This window comes from Micromys minutus (genome assembly GCF_963924665.1).
Source record: "Micromys minutus genome assembly, chromosome: X".
Classification (NCBI taxonomy): Eukaryota; Metazoa; Chordata; class Mammalia; order Rodentia; family Muridae; genus Micromys; species Micromys minutus.
The window spans coordinates 56,157,769-56,175,466 of NC_137970.1; the positions used below are offsets into that span (position 1 = coordinate 56,157,769).

Sequence of the window (17,698 nt, forward strand, 5' to 3'; positions counted from 1 at the left end):
ATCAATCTTTTCCATCGTAGTAATAGGAAAATGAAAATCTGAATTTATAGCGTAGTACTTATAGTATCACTAAACACCCTGCAAAGACCTATCAGCACACATAAGACATATGCAAGATATGTATGTTGAAAGCTAGAGATACAGATGAAAGAAATGTCATTCTAAATAAATGGAGAGATAGTGTCTTTAGACACTGGGTGATTTGATGTTGTTAATTCTTCTAACACAGACCCACAGAATCAAAGAAATGTCAGTAACATTTCTAGTAAAATTTCTTTAGGAGAACTCAACAACCTGATTCTAAAATATATGAAAGGACATAAATACAATATTGAAAATAATTTTGAAAAAAATAACAAAATTTGAATTACCATATATTACCTTAAATATTTACCAGCTATAATAATAAATATAGTCAAATATAGAAAATGGCTGGACACATATATACATATTTAAATGGAACAATATATACAATTAATATATCAAAATATAGTTATGCTATGATCTTGTTTCTAAACACAAATCAAATCCAATGAAGTTTGTATATGAAAAAGCAATTTGAGCACAACATGGATTTCACCTTGGCTAACTATATAATAGATTAGTAGAAGACACAAAGTATAAGCATATGCCAACTACTTTAGCTCATGATGTTTACTATAAGTCACTTTTGTTTACCTGGTAAAGAATGTTTCCCACCATTCTTTACTATAACTTACAAACTGACATTTTTCTCACATCTATATATATATATCTACAAGCAAACTTTAGATCTTTCTCAAGGTAAGGAAGCATGTTTACTGCAGTTTTTATGTACTTGATTGCTGAAATATGTAAAACATGTTACATTTACTTTCTACTTTTTAGTATGTGCATCTGAATAAACATTTTGGTGGTGATTCCATTTTTTCTCTAAGTCCTACAGCTTTTTCTTAATATGTGATTTTGCAGAATGAAAGGGATTAACGAAGCAATTATCTATCATATAAAAGAAGTGGCCTGATTTCTAATGAAAATTAAAAGCAATTCCATTGAGGAAGGAGAGTCATTTCAACAAACAGAGTGCCAGAACAAATTTGGATATAAATAAAAACAACATATTATACTCAGATCATAACCAAATATTAACTGAAACTGCAGCACAAAGATATATACAAAATTTAAAACTGCAAAAAAAATGAATAAAATTTTTCTGACTCTGTGTAAGACTAAGATAATTTAAGAATTATCAAAAGAATAATTCACAGAAGAAAAATTTAATACACAGTATTACCAAAAAACAAAAACAAAACAAAATTTGTACTTAAACAATAACTGTAGACATATTTGCAATTGTTAATTGCTCAGAAAGGTAAAGATAGCCTTCTTCAAGAATGTAGCCCCTTGGATCTAGGCCTCCACACAAAAATATAGCAGATGTGCAGCTTGGTCTTCATGTGGGTCCTGACCAAATGGAGTTGGAGTTTTCAAAAGCCTCTGTGAATGTGTTCTAGCTGGGCTGCCTTGTCTGGCCTCAGTGGGAGGGGAAGCACCTAGCCTCTTAGAGAATTGATGTGTCAAGGTGAGAGATACCCAAAGGGACCCCTAACCTCTCAGAGGAGGAGAGGGGGTGAATAGGAAGGTGGGTAGTTAGCAGAATATACACTGATTAAGTAATAATATAAATTAAAATTTCAAAAAGTATAGCCCTTAGTAAGTCAACCACTCTCCAGTGGAAAATGACACATTCATGAATTTTATTTGCTCAGCACACATTAGTCTTGAAGGATATATTTTTAGAAAGGAAATAAAATTGATCCTATAGGGATGGATGCATAGACCCAGGAAAAGTTAGGGGAAGAGGGCGGATAGAATAAAAAATATGAAATTCTCAAAGAACTAATAGTTTTTAAAGATATATTAATACAATAAAAAATAAAACCAGAATATATTTATCATTATCTAATCTATATCATTATCTAATGATAGGTCTTATTTAGAGTATAAAATATTGAAGGTTGACAAGGAAACAATTCCGTTTTTGTAAATGTTCAAAAGATCTGGATAACATTTGAAATGTAAGTCAAGAAAATATCCAATAATATATGTATATATAAAGATCTGAAAAAACACTTTTGTAAAGACATAAATGTATGAAAAAATGACAGTATCATTAGTCATTAACAAAAGAAAAAAACATGTTTAGACATATGCCTATTAGAATAGCTAAGATGACTACTGCACACTTAGTAGGTTTGGAAAATGTGCAACCACTTTGAAAATTAATCTGGGAGATTCTTATTAAATATATATTTACCACATAAGTAAGTAATGATGTTCTTGGCAATTTACATAAGTAAATTAAATATTACATGCATTCTAAAACCTCTTCATTAATGTTTAATACAATTTTATTCATTATTACCCAAAACATCAAAATGTATCCCTTAAAAAGAGAAAGATACCGAGATACCACCATAAATTCCAATTTGAAAATACTAGTAAATAATTAAAATGAATAAATTGGTAATACATATAACAGTGTAGATGCATTTCAAATGCACTATCATAAGACAAACAAAGCTAGTCTTAAGAGGCTTTATACTGCGTGTGCACATTTACATTACATTGAGGAAAACAAAACTGCAGGAATAGGAATATGAAAGTGGTTGGCAGTTAGCCTAAAGTCTATGGAAGACTGACAATAGGAGAATTGGGAGATAATAGTAGTTTTAGTCGTATTATTCAAGAATTATGATATAAATTTCTTACTCTGTACTTTTTTATCCCTCCCTTTATATAAATTACCACTATATTTTCTCTCATGAATGTATCTGCATGCTAATATAACCAAGACAAATGATGACATCTAACTAGGAGAGGTGTATCACTCATAGCAATTTCATTATCCGGAAAATTCTATGCTCCACCTAGTCATCCCTCTCTACTCCCCACTCCCTCATTCCATGGACAAGAGGGATCTTTTCTGCTTCCCCAGAAGCTCTGCTTCCATAGTGTGCCATGTTGGAAACATTGTGTGTGACCTTTTTCGGGGCTCCTTTTAATTTAGCAACAGATGTTTAAGGTTCCTCAAAGCATTGTAATCACTTCATATTAAATTTCTTTTTAAAATTTTATTTCTTTAAATTTTTAATTGCCATAAAATATTTATTGATGACTTATAGTAGTAAATTTGATAGTATGTAATAAGCAATGATTAAATTACACTAATTAGCACTTTCATTTCCTCAAAAATTTTTCATGTTAAGAATTTTCAAGTTCTTTTGTAGCTATTTTTTGAAATTGAATGCTAAAGGATATTAAAATTACTTCCTCCCCTCTATAAAAAAGAAAAATAGAAATAAGCCTATCACCAAAAGGATTAGAATAATGAACTTTTACAGTATGGGAATTACTCCCGTTTTCCAAAAATGAAAAAAATATAAGCCCAACATTATTCTCTTTGGTTAATTAATTAAGATTCTTTCAAAACTGATTTTCAAACCATGTTCAATGTTTCCATTTAGAAAATAACATGCAGAATGCATGTGTTGTCTTTAATTATAATTTTTAATCTTAATATACTATATCCATTCTCTTAAAACATATAAAATATCACATTAAAAATAAAATTTAATAAGAGATAGTCTTGAATATTAGATCAGTAGAATATATGGTCTACAAAAGAGGAAAAAAGCCCAGGTATGCCTATAATCTATACTCACCAAAAAAACTGTTTCCATGTTACGTTCTGTCCTACATGTACTTTATGCTTATGGTAACTAGTGGGATTTCGATGCATGCTATCAAACCTCTAAAAGAATTAAGTACTGACAAAAAATATTCATATAGCGTTATGCCAAAATGCCTTTAAAAATCTGTATATGTATCCCTCTTTTTAAAAATAAATTTGTAAGAGAGAAAAAAAGAAGACAAAGGCAGGAATACTACAACTTCCTGTCTCCAAATCTATGTAAAAAAGCAATAGAAGATATATTTGCAGTATTTGAATGTATGCATGCTTTTGCTAATGCATTTACTTCAGTTTACAAGGTAACAGCTTCATTCTTTATTTTTACATTGATAAATCCCTTAATTTAGAGTGACTTACTTTAAACTATACTAGTCCAAACATTTCTGTAAAAAAACCCTTTTCAGTTCCTTGATTATAGCTTTCCAAAACTTAAATATAGAATTTACTATGTCCTTTACATAGCTTTTTGAGATTAAGCCGCTCAGTAAAATGTCCTTCTCATCTACCCAAATTACTGCTACTATCATTTAATTGCTCAATAGTCCATCACATGGAAATTATGCATAGCTTGTTTATTCATTAATTTCTTTAAAATAATAAGGTCATTTTCAGGCTTGAGCTATTATAATGAAATATGCTTAGAAGTGCAAATTTCGAATGGTTCCATAAAACTAGGTTATAGAACACTCTCAAGAGAAAAATATATTAGGCTGTAAATCAACAAGCAGCTGGAAAGTTAGAGGAAGGTAAAAAGAGGTTATTGATTTTTTTCCAGATGTAACACGTACTTCGTTAATTATTTTCGTCTAGAATAAAACTAAAATCTACTATTTTTACCTAAAATACTTTTAAATTAGGACAGTGCCTCCACTGTAGATTTTTTAAACTGCACCCAGAATACATTGAAACTATGCAACCTTTAAATTAATTGTGGTCCACTAACTACAAAACAAAAATGTAACACAAGTGAAGACTTAAAAATTGATAGCAGACAGAAAAATATGGACTAGATTGATAAGACATAATTACATACGGGCTTAGTAGTATATAAGAAAACTTACATACCTGTTAACTTGATATGTCCTATTTCATCAAGCAAGATGCTGAAAATCAAAATTCATATTCAATATTATGAAACATAAAAGCATAAATATAAAATTAGATACTATTTGACACATTGGAAATTTTTCAAATAAATTTAAAACTAAAGTGTATTATCAAGTTTATTTTGTACAAGTAAATTTTATATAACTGTATCATTCATATAACTGATTTTCATATAACTGCTTATAGCTTAATGATGTTTAAATATATTTCAGTTCAAGAAATGATATATAAACACACATATATAGACACACACATACAGATATAGTATATATGGGTAGGGCAGCAGGATGGCTTAACAGACAAAGGCACTTGCCATTGAGGTTGGCAAACTGCATTTCGTATCTGGGACCCACATAGTAGAAGGAGAGAACTGACTCCTACAAGTTGTCCTCTGACCTTCATATATATGCAATAGCATATGCATGCATATAATTACACATAGAAGCACACACAGCAAACCCACATATTAAAATCTTTAAAGTCAATATAGATAGCTTGGATATAAATGGAGAATAAAGCTTTACTTCTCTGGCTTCAGGTCTCTATACACAATTCCTAATCGATGGAGATGATCCAAAGCTAGGGCCAATTCTGCAAGGTAGAATTTCACATCTTCCTCTGTAAAAAGAACCTAAAATAAAATAATAGTTTATCATTTGATCTTTTTACTATATTATGTACTTTTAAATTTACTTATTTTTAAAAAATCAGTAGACAGACAAATCTGGGCAAATCTTAAGAAAATAAACAGTTAAATCTTGTGATTGATACAACTATTTATATAGCAGAGAAATTTTCTTTTTTGTCTTTATTTACTAATCATTTTATTTGTTTACATTTCAAATGTTATTCCTGATCCTGGTCTCTCCTTCACGAATGCCCCACCCCATCCCCTTTGCCTCTAGGGTGCTCTCCATTCCACCCACCCACCCACCCACTCCTGCCTCACCCCTCTAGCATCCCCAAAGAACTTTTCTAGATAAGTGATATTAGTGACTAAAGAAAATTCTCCTTTACAAATATTAGCAATTTAAATATTATTCTTCCAGAAACACATGCTGTTTGTGTATCACCTTAGATTAAATGTTCTTCAACAAATTAGGGTTTTTAATGAGTTTCATAACATCAATATTTATTTTGATACACAGCCCTGGCATAGTGACTACTCAACCAGGGTAACTGAAGAGTAGAAATATCTTGTTGCAACACTTGTACTTCCATTGCTTCTACTATTGTCTCCTTTATTACCTACTAGCACTCCTCGGGAATTTCACCTTTTAGTTTCACTAATTCAAAACTTCTAATCTACCACAAGTTGTGAAATTAATAACCCTTAAATCAGAATTGTAAGCATACATCTGAGCTAAACAGGATCCGGCTCTTCTCACCTGCAAATAAAGTTTACTGATTTAATAGCACTGGATTTCTCAGCCTTTGTGTGTTGGGGAATAAAGGTGTTAAAACAAAGTAAAAAGCATATGGAATTTAAAATCAGAATTAGAGGTTTAGCATCAGACATGTCATTTAACCCTCAGGACCTGAGTTTTTAAATCTTTAAAATACACCCGAAAGCTACTATACTTAACTAGGAACATTGTTCCAAGAATCACATTCATTTAAATGGATGTAATTATACAACTATATGGAAATATTAGTACAGGCTTATATCAATAGTCACTCATAGCTGAGTATTTATATACACATTTGCAACTACTCAACCAATACACATAAATTTTAGAGTTATCAAGGTTTTTCAGATTGACCAAAATAGCTTTTTCTAAAATCTTCTGCTTTCAATACTGAAATCTGGCCTATTTAAAAGGCTCAAATATGAATAATATACCATGTATTTAAATATGCCCATTTAGATTACAGTCACTGTATTTCACAATGCAGTTACATGCCACTAGTAAAACTGAAGAAAACAGACTTAATATTACTCATTAAGTTTCAGGGATATTTGTTTGAATATTCTAATAATCAAAGTATAAAAACATTATCTTCAACTTCTTATTAAGACTAGAAGTATTTTTTACTCCTTTAACTTCTGTGGAAAACAATCAAATGGTTGCTGAAATCCAATATATGACAAAACTAATCACTTAGGTGACTTACACATTATGTCCAACATACAATCTTATTCTGATATTGTCTTTGTAGAAAGCCTCACAAAAATAAAAAAGCCTACTAAAAAGTAATTATGTATCAGATGCAATTCTGTGCCAAGATTAGGTATTCTTTCCTTTGTTACAGTCTTCCAAGGACTATAATATGCCATTTTCAACATCTTACATACGCAAACAATGAGATTAAGAGCAACTATGAAACTTGCCCAAAATAAAAACTAGTTAAGTAGGAAACATAGGATATGAATTAAGAAATGCCTGTCCCTAAAATATGGCCTTTTTCCCAGAAGGCACTTATATCCACTTATAGTGTATTTCCCTCATATTTTATGTTCATAGCTAATAATTATTTCACATTTGCTTACTATCCTACTCACAGCCCACCTCAAAAAAAAAAAAAAGTCACCTAAGATTCTAGTAAAAGGAAAAACATTATTAACATGTGGCTTAATAATGTATGTATGGGATTGTATACATTAAGATACTCTAATCAATACTGCATATATTACATAGAAATCTCCTTTGTTTCCAGTTAATGTAATATCATAAGCATTCTCCCATACATTTCAAACTTGTTTATTATAATTATTAAATTAGTGCATATTAATCATATCAGCTCACTATGATTTACCAAATGTTCTCATTCTAAACAATTAGGTTATCACTAATATTTATGCCTATAAATATAATATGCTATATTATAAATATATAAATATTCTTATATAGGCATACATCTTTGTATTTCATGAGGATGCATTCCTAAGTTAAAAAAATAGTAAATACTGGGTCAAAAAACATAGTTTAGACTCCTGACATATACAATAAAATTACTTTCCAATAAGGTTACAATAGCTTGCGTACCCGTCAGCAATTTTTGAAAATATTAGACATGCTACATCTATAACAGAACCAAATATAATTTAATGATATTTTAATTTGATATTAAAAAAGAGTATTAAATTTGATTTAATTTATGAGCTTATCATACCTTGTGGCCTTTCCAGATTTCAAGAAGTACAATTTGTTGTCTATTTTACATTAACCTACTGTTTTGTTCAGAAGTACAAGCCCTTAAAGTATTAAGAAATCATGTCTTGCAGAGGTCTTGAGTTCAATTCCCAGCCACATGGTGGCTCACAACCATCTATGCTGAGATTTGAAGCTTCTTCTGGTATCAGGTATACATGCAGTTAAGAGCACTTATATATAAAATAAGTAAATAAATCTTAAAGATGTCTTTATTACATTAATTACAGTGCTCTTCAAATATGTGCTGGCTTTGATACATAGTTCTTGTTTTTCCCCTTATTACTTTAAAGTTTACCAAATAACCATTCAATGATAAAAAACTAAATACACAGCTACCCTTTATTTTAGGATATAGTGACTACTTCTAAGATACTGTTCTATTAATCGGTAAAATTCACTTGGTGTGTGGTGCAAATAGTGTTTATATTAATTTTGAAATATCTAACCAAATTCTCATAAATTTTCATTGAGCAATTTCTTTTCTAAAATATTTGATTCATATTTTATTTATGATCTTATTGCTAATATATGTGTATATATTTATATGCATATATATGTATATATATACATATTCACAGGTTACTCAATATGTTCCTGATTATTTGTTTAAACTATAGATTTTGCTTACAGAAACTTTGTAAAATTAAAAAGAAATAATTATTATGGAACACACCTATAATCCTAGCACTTAGGATGTTGAAGGAAAAAAGATTTTATGTTAAAGGCCAGCCTGGCTCTAATAGCTAAATTGTGTCTCCAAAAAAATTGACTAATAAGTAAATTTTAATAAAGTATATGTCATATAACATTTTTGGGTTGTTTTCTTATCTAGATAAATTGTGAAATTATACTGTCAATTTTAAACACACAGATTTCTATTGAGATTTTTATCTGAAATTTTATTAAACTAGTAAATAAAATTTTCAAAAATGTTAGCTTTACAATAATAAATTGAAGATATTTTCTTTATATTAGCAAAACAGAAAGTTCTGGATCAAAATTTTACGTATTTCCATAAAAATTTATTTGTGTGTATGTGTCTGGGTGCATTTTCAGAGAGATAATTTGTGGCAGGTACTTTTTTAAAATATAAGGAACAAACATACAATTTCTTAATACATACTAAAATGAATTTTAAAGTCTATTTCTAAGACACAAAGACTTTTTCAGTTTGGATTACTCAGCTTTTTATTCACAAGTGAATTATAACCAACAATCAACTGCTTACAAAAAGCTGCCTATATAATTAATCACTGAATCAGTTTTTAATGTCTATTCAATAGATAAACTAATTGTCTTTTGGGAAATGCATTTAAAATGCTTGCTCTTACCTAATATTCCAGACTTAGGAATGAAAACTTACTGACTGCATCTCTGTGCTAGTATGAATTAGATAGTCCCACATCGAGAATGGAGGTCTGAAGAGTTTAAAAGAAAATTAGAAATGACTAAAGGTAAGAATTTCTCATAAACATTTGTGACAGTTATAATCTAACATAAGAAATAATGAATGCTGGAGCCTTGATATACCATTGTCCCTCTATAAGTTTCTTTAAAGTTTTCCTTTGGATACTAAATTATGTCCTACAGTACAAAATATATGGTCATGCATGCCAAGTTCTATACTGGAGTTAGACTGATATAAGCCACAGACCTCAGCCACTTAAGCACTGACTAGCATGCCATAAATACACTGTTCCGTTATCACAAGTTCTAGAGCTCTGGGGATCAATGGTAGCTTTCCTACACTCAACACTGTAAATTTCTGAAAGTTAGATCCAATTAAATCTTTGCTGAGAGACTATCATTTCAAGACAAAATAAAATAGACAAGAACAGAAGCTATTCTCCTGCCTAAAACATTAAAACACAGGACAAAATATATGGAATGATATTTCTCAGGACAACAGACAGCAAAATACTGAGATATGAGTAACAAATGTGTTATGTCCTATGACTGTACTAGCTTACTACCTGGAAATTTTCCAAGTAGTAGTGCAGGGAGCTCTAACTCAGTTAGAGCTCACAGGTTTTCTGAAGTAATGAGTTAGAGCCAAGAGTCTTGAAAAAGAAAAGAATTCAGAGTACCCAAGCAAAGGAGACTGCAGAAAGACCTTTCAAAATGTGTAAATAGTTCCAAGTATATATAGAAGGAGATGGGGTGCATAGTACATGTGAATGAGGACACTATGCTGAGTGAGGAAAAGAATCAAGAAAAAATCCTTGTAACTCACATTGGGCAATGAAAAGCTGCTGTTATCTTCAAGTAGAGCAGAAAACATTACACATGTAGATCCAAATAACCAGAATGATTTTGCTTTAATAGCAGATCAAAATTAATCTTAATTAAATATTCAAGTCCACTCTAACAAATTTTAAAGACATGAAAAGATAAAACTATTTCTCTATTTTCAAGTAAGCATCAGTGTATTTCCAGAAGTACATAAATAGTCATCATCTAGTACATTAAATTTCACTAAGACTCCCCAGATATAAGAAATTCTCAATCATGAATCAGTAGAAACTACCTGAGCTCAACAAAAAATAGTCTTGAAGGATTAAAAGAACCCACTAAGCTCAAGAAGATAAAGGAAATGCCTCTTTGGAAAGCAAGATAATAAATCATAATTCCAAGGATGCCATTTAGAGTAATTAGGAAAGGTGGTCATTTGAACAAAGAGGAAAATTAATCTATACTAAATGGTGTCCTAGTCTTAAGTGAAAAAGTTTAAATCCAAGACCTAGAGTTGGGGAATACAGGTAGATAATTGGTCCCTACCATATGAGGGGCTCTTGATTCTTTGGCATTAAAGATATAAAGCGCCTATATGATCAAAATGACAAAACATGTATCATGCAAGAAAGTTATATTTACAGTATCTACCTACCATTCAATACAAAGTCATAACTATGTAGTAGTACACACCTTTAACCCCAACATGTTGAAGCTGAAATGGAAAGCCTTGGATTCACATCAGTCTGGAATACACAATAATATCGACCAGTTCTAGAAAAAGAAAGGAAAGAGGGAAAGAAGAAAGGAGGGAGAGAGAAAAGAAAAACCTTGCAAGTATGCTGCCACTGAGCTATAAAATAAATCATGGAAAACATATAATGAATGTGGCAACTGGTATTAAGACCTTACGTCCATGACCCCAAGTTTAAAAAATTAATAGAAATACAAAATAACAAAGTAAGATGCTAGTTAATTGTACCAAGTGAGCAGCAGAACCAAAAATTAAACTGTACTTATCATTGTAATTTATTATAATATAAGTGAAACGGTAGGCTTAAAGAATACAATATCAAAATACAAAATCATATATTAAATGTAATAAGTCTAATGCCTCACTTTTAAAAACCCACATTTTCAAATTAAAAAAAAAAAAACAAGTATGCCATTAAAACTTCTTAATTGCTACAAGTAAAACTACAATTAAGTGAAAACACAAAAAAGTAATACTGAGCTAATGCTGCTTTTAAAGAGCCATCAAACTACCAACGTAAATCATTTAATAATGACATCATCGCCTTAAAGAATACTACTCATAAAAGTTTCTGTAAAACATTTATAGACCCCAAAAAGCCAAAGATATCCAAGAAACAATTCACCGAACTTATGAAGCTCAAAGTGAAGGAAGGCAAGAAGGTGGATGCCTCACTCCTTAAAATGGAGAACAAAACACTCACAGAAGGAAATACATGGTCAAATAGAGGAGCAGAGATTGGAGAATAGGCACTGAGGTGGGAGAGGGAGGTTGGGAGAGGGAACACCTTCATGGACCAATGGGAGGGTGAGGGGGGATGGGACTGGGGGAAAGAGGATAATATCCGAAATGTAAATACAGAAAATATCCAATAAAAAAAGAAAAAAGAACTTTTGTAGAAATTGAATATACAGGTCTTCACTTGCTTAGTTACAGTCACGTCAAGGGATTTCATATTGTTTGTGACTATTATGAAGGGTATCTTTTCCCCAATTTCTTTCTCTGCATGTTTGTCCTTTGAGTAGAGGAAGGCTACTGATTTGTTTGAGTTAATTTTATATCCAGCCATTTTGCTGAACTTGTTTATCAGCTGTAAAAGATCCCTGATGGAATTTTTTGGGGTCACTTATGTACACTATCATGTCATCTGCAAACAGTGATGTTTTTACTTCTTCCTTTCCAATTTGTTTCCCTTCGATTTCCTTTTGCTGTCTAATTGGTCAGGCCAGGACTTCCAGTACTATGTTGAATAGGTAGGGGGAGAGTGGGCAGCCTTGTCTAGTCTCTGATTTTAGTGGGAATGCTTCAAGTTTCTCACCGTTAAGTTTGATGTTGACTATTGGTTTGCTGTAGACAAGAAATTCAAATCTCTAAAGAAGGAAATCAAGGAAGATCTCAAAAAATGAAAAGATCTCCAATGCTCATGGATTGGAAGAATCAACATTGTAAAAGTGGCCATCTTACCAAAAGCAATCTACAGATTCAATACAATCCCCATTCTTCATAGAGTTAGAAAGAGCAATATAAAATTTCATCTGGAATAACAAAAGACCTAGAATATCAAAATCCATCCTCAATAACAAGAAAACATCTGCAGGAATCACCATCCCTGACCTCAAGCTCTATTACAAGGCAATTGTGTTAAAAACTGCAAGGTACTGGTACAGAGATAGGCACGTGGACCAATGAAATAGAATAGAAGATCCAGAAATGAGCCCTCACATATATTGTCACTTGATTTTAGACAAAGGAGCTGTAAATATTCAATGGAAAAAGGACAGCCTATTCAACAAATGGTGTTGGTCCAACTGGCACTCAGCATGCAGAAGAATTAAAATAGACCCTTTCTTATCTCCTTGTTCTAAGCTCAAGTGAAAGTGGATCAAAGATCTCCACATTAAACCAGGTACACTGAAACTATTAGATGAGAAATTAGGGAAAACCTTAGAACACATAGGCACAGGAGAAATTTTTCTGAACAAAACACCAATGGCTCATGTTCTAAGGTCAAATATCAGCAAATGGGACTTAATGAGTTTGCAAAGTTTCTGTAAGGCTAAGGATACTGTCAAGAAAACAAAACGGCAGCCAACAGATTGGGAAAAGATCTTTACCAATCCCAAATCAGATAGAGGCCTAATCTCCAAGGTATACAAGGAACTCAAGAAGGTAAACACCAGAGAATCAAACAACCCTATTAAAAAATGGGGTACAGAGCTAAACAAAATGTTCTCAATTGAGGAATATCGAATGGCTAAGAAACATCTAAGGAAGTGCTTGACGTCCTTAGCCATCAGGGAAATGCAAATCAAAACAATTCTGAGATTCCACCTTACACCAGTCAGAATGGCTAACATCAAAAATTCAGATGACAGCAGATGCTGGCAAGAATGCAGAGAAAGAGCAACACTCCTCCACTGTTGGTGGGGTTATAAACTGGTACAACCACTCCAGAAATCAGTCTGGCAATTCCTCAGAAAATTGGACACAGTACTACCTGAAGACCCAGTTATTCCTCTTCTGGGCATATACCCTAGAGAAGCTCCAACATACAACAAAGACACATGCACCACAATGTTCATAGCAGCCCTATTTATAATAGCCAGAAGCTGGAAAGAACCCAGATATCTAGATGAATGGATACAAAAATTGTGGTATATTCACACAATAGAGTACTACTCAGCTATCAGAAACAATGACTTTATGAAATTCTTAAGAAAATGTATGCATCTAGAGATTATCATCCTGAGTGAGGTAATCCAGTCACAAAAGAACAGACATAATATGCAGTCATTGATAATTGGATACTAACCCCAGAAAGTTCTGAACACCCCAGAAACAACTTATAGACTATATGAAGTTCAAGAAAAACAAAGGCCAAAAAAAAAGAAAAATCATTATGCTTAATCTTTACACAACAAGAGAACTTTGACTAATTCCAGGTTACTTCTTGTTTTACATGTACTTTATGCTCATTGTAACTAGTAAGATTTTAATGCACACTATCAAACCTTTAAAAATATCAAGTACTGACAAAAATGTATTCATATACTGTTATACAAAAATGCTTAAAATCTATAATTTATCTTTGTTCTTTAAAATAAAGTTGTTCAATTAAAAAAGAAATTGAATATCCAAATCTGTAATTAGAGTATTTCATGTGTTTCTAAAATATAAAAACATGTATAGTTTTATTACATTATCAATCTCCTTTTTTTAAAAGAATCAACAGGTAACTTAATCACTGAACACAGCAACTAGCATTGCAATTGCAAGCCATTCTGAGTAAAATCCTGGCAGATCCACCATCTAACCTGGGGGCCTTAAGTTCATTATATCTTGTACCCCAAAATCTCCTTTCCAAAAAAATAAACTGCAAGTTATTTCTCCTCCTTTCTTCCCCCTTCTGACCTGGAAGTTTCCCGTTACTTGGCTTGATACCCTGAAATCTTTATTCATTAGGCAAAGGCCCTTGTCACATTTCACCCTTTTTGTCCAACTAAAAAAAGAACTTTTATCTCAAATGTAAACTGAGCACAACTATTACCATTCTGTAATTTACAAAGTACAAAATCTACCTAACACTCAGTCCATCATTTTTGTTAATTAAATAGAACACTCTGCAATCTCTCCTAACTTAAAAGGGGCTTAGAATCCACATGTTATGTCCTAGCTGGCTTGTATACTACATGGAAACTATCCAATAAAATATGTTTTCTCAATGTTAAATACCCTAAGAGACTATAATTATTCTTCAGCCCCATCAAAATCTGAGAGCAACTAATATTAACTGTGAATAAAAGAAGTCTAACACAGTTTCTTAAACTTAGACTGGTTGTAGAGATAGCCGCCTACCTATACAGTTTGGTTAACAACACATAGGAGCCCAGGATCATCTGACACACCTTTGAAACAGGAAAGATTAAGGACTACCCTGTTCTGTCTCTACAGAACTAAGCTGTCCTATTCTCTAAATTGTGTCCTTGCATAAACAGTACAGGTCTGTAGAAGAAATAGGCAATTTCTGCCCAGTGGCTACCCTGCCACTGTATAACCTCACCTAGAGGTAGTTGCTCAGTTTCTTCTTTGAATTTCAGTTAGGGGCAGATATGTCTCAACAAATGATAAATAACTTTAAATGTCAATTCTGTGGATTTGTGATGTTTTTGAAAACTATCTATGTAAAGTAATCTCGACTGTTTTCTGTTAAGTATTCTTAACTATTTCTAATTAAAATATGTTGAAAACACCCTAACAGTAAACTCAGTGCCATGCATTTGCTATCTGGCCCTTAACTCAAAGGTTTAAACATCTCAGATCAGTTTATAATGGCATTTATAGAAGTGCTGGGTTTTGATACAAATTTTAAACTTTTTATTGGTATGAATTTTGTTGACATAAAATTGGGATTAATATTTTCACTCTCATATAGGCATTGTACCTATAAAACACATTTCATAATACATTCTGAATCCTAAAGCAACCACTACTAATCAACCTGATCCAACAGTTTGGTTTATATTTAGTGAGCCTTCCACCACTCAAGAAAAGAATACACATTTTCGTCATATAGAAATGGAACATTTACCAGTGTATGTGGGTGTGTGTGTGCCTTCAAAGAACACAGTGAATATAAACAACTTTAGGAGGAGTCAGGTTATTAAAAGATATCCTTTATGACTACCGTAGTATTGGATTAGAAATTAGAAGTTAATTTTACACGAATGTCTGCAAAATAACCATCAATGAATAAATTAAATATCATCTTTTCAAATACCCAATGGGTCAAATTTAAAAAAAAAAATGAGAAACTACATTAAACAAAGCAAAAGTGCCAAAATATCAGGAATAAAATTAAAGCAATACTAAATTGCTCCATTAGAAATGAAGCAAGCCTTCAAATCAATAACAAAGTTAGAAACTACAAAGTAAGTAGTAATACAAATTAAAAAAATAGGAATATAACAAAAATCAATGAAGCCAAAAGCGTGTAAACTAGCAATGCCAAGAGGGCCAAAGAAGAGAAGACAAACTATCACCATAAGGAATGAAAGCCGTACATAAAAAGAGTCTACAAATATGAGAGGAGCTAATAAGGGAATATAATAAACAGCTGTGGTGGCTTGAATGCAAAATCTCATACCTGTTCATTTATTTGCAACATTCCCCGGCTGTTGGCACTGTTTGAAGAAGTTATGAACCATTTAGGACAGAAAATATCACTGGAGAAAGAATATCAGGGCAGGCTTTGCAGAATTCCACAGTGCAGTGAGACAAAATGTTCTGCTTCCTACCCCTGCCCCATGCCTCTAGTTATGTATTCTCTTTCTGTAACTGCTAGCGAAAATCAACTCTTTCTTCTAGAAGTTCCTCTCAGTCCTAACATTTTAATCCAGCAAAATATCTACTAAAAACCCTATAGCTATAAATATAATGTAGACACAAGTACTTACACAACTCACAAAAAGAAATAATAGTCTTAAATTATTATATAAAGTGACTTTTTGGTTAAACACCTTACCAAAAAGAAAGGTTTGGGCTAAAACAACTTATCAGTGAAATTGACTTAACATATAAATTCTATCAATCATGATTAGCAATTAATACTGAATCTAAATAAATTCTATTGTAAACTTGAAGAAAAAATTCTATTCAGAGGGAAAAAAAGTCTTATTCAACTTATGAAGCAGGTATTACTCTTGATACAAAAAACAAAAATATGTGAAAAACACTAAACAAATTAAACACTCTTTTCATAAAACAGTTAAAGATATGGAAAGAAATCAGCAGTTAAGAGCACTGGCTGGTTTTTCAGGAGTCAGATTTGAAACCCAGAATCCCCATGGCTGTACACAACCATCTCTAACTACAATTCCAGGGAATGTAATAATGCCCTTTGCCTGTCTCCACAAGCACTACCTCAACCTGATGCCCAATCGTACATTCAGGAAAAACACCCATACACATACAATAAAAACAGAAGAAAATTAAAAAGTAAATAAAGACAAAATGTACCAAACATTGCCACATATTTAATAATATTTTAAAATAGTTATACCTGATGTCAATGTGGCATTTCTTCAGAAATGCAAGGTTGGGTTAACATTTCACAATTCTCCATATCATAAATTAAGCAGGAAAAAAAATCTCAATTAAATGCATGTGACAATATGTAACATCTATTAAAACATCTCCCCACAATATCACGAGATGATAATTCAACCCAATAAAGAACACAAAAATATATAGCTTTATGTCTTATAGTGAAATTGAGCTTCCCTCTACTTTGAAGCAACAAGAAGACAAGAATGTCTGCTCCCATCAAAGTTATTCAACATCAGAATGAAAGTTCAAGCCAATCTTAACAAGGTCACAAGTAAAAAAAATAAACACATGATATCTAAAGATGAGAGAAGTAAAGCACCTTGTCAAAAGTAATTAACACAAAAGCTTTTGACATCTACATAAAAAGCAGCCAGAATATGTAATTCTACTGGATTATGAGATACAAATATAGAAACCCTATTGTTTTCCCCACTGAAAATGAAATTAAAAGAACTATTCTACTTACATCATTAAAACAGGAAGCACTGAAAGATAACTGTCAAAAGATGTGCCAGCCCTATATGCTGGAAAAATCACTGCTAAAATTAGGCAACTTCTAATGGAGTGGAAAGAGAAACCATGTTTATAGAAAATTCAATGTAGTTTAGATGT

At 31.8% G+C, this 17,698-nt stretch overlaps 1 protein-coding gene across 2 annotated transcripts in view; it reads right to left on the reverse strand.

The window, feature by feature from the left end:
* RPS6KA6 (ribosomal protein S6 kinase A6) overlaps nucleotides 1-17,698 on the reverse strand; it is a gene marked incomplete at both ends in the record, with an annotated part of 96,628 nt that overhangs the window by 24,543 nt on the left and 54,387 nt on the right. For both annotated transcript variants that reach the window (XM_080909986.1, XM_080909987.1), the window contains 2 exons: nucleotides 4,799-4,836; nucleotides 5,365-5,471. In XM_080909986.1, coding sequence (XP_080766112.1) covers nucleotides 4,799-4,836; nucleotides 5,365-5,471 — 145 coding nt within the window. The remainder of the gene's footprint in view (nucleotides 1-4,798; nucleotides 4,837-5,364; nucleotides 5,472-17,698) is intronic.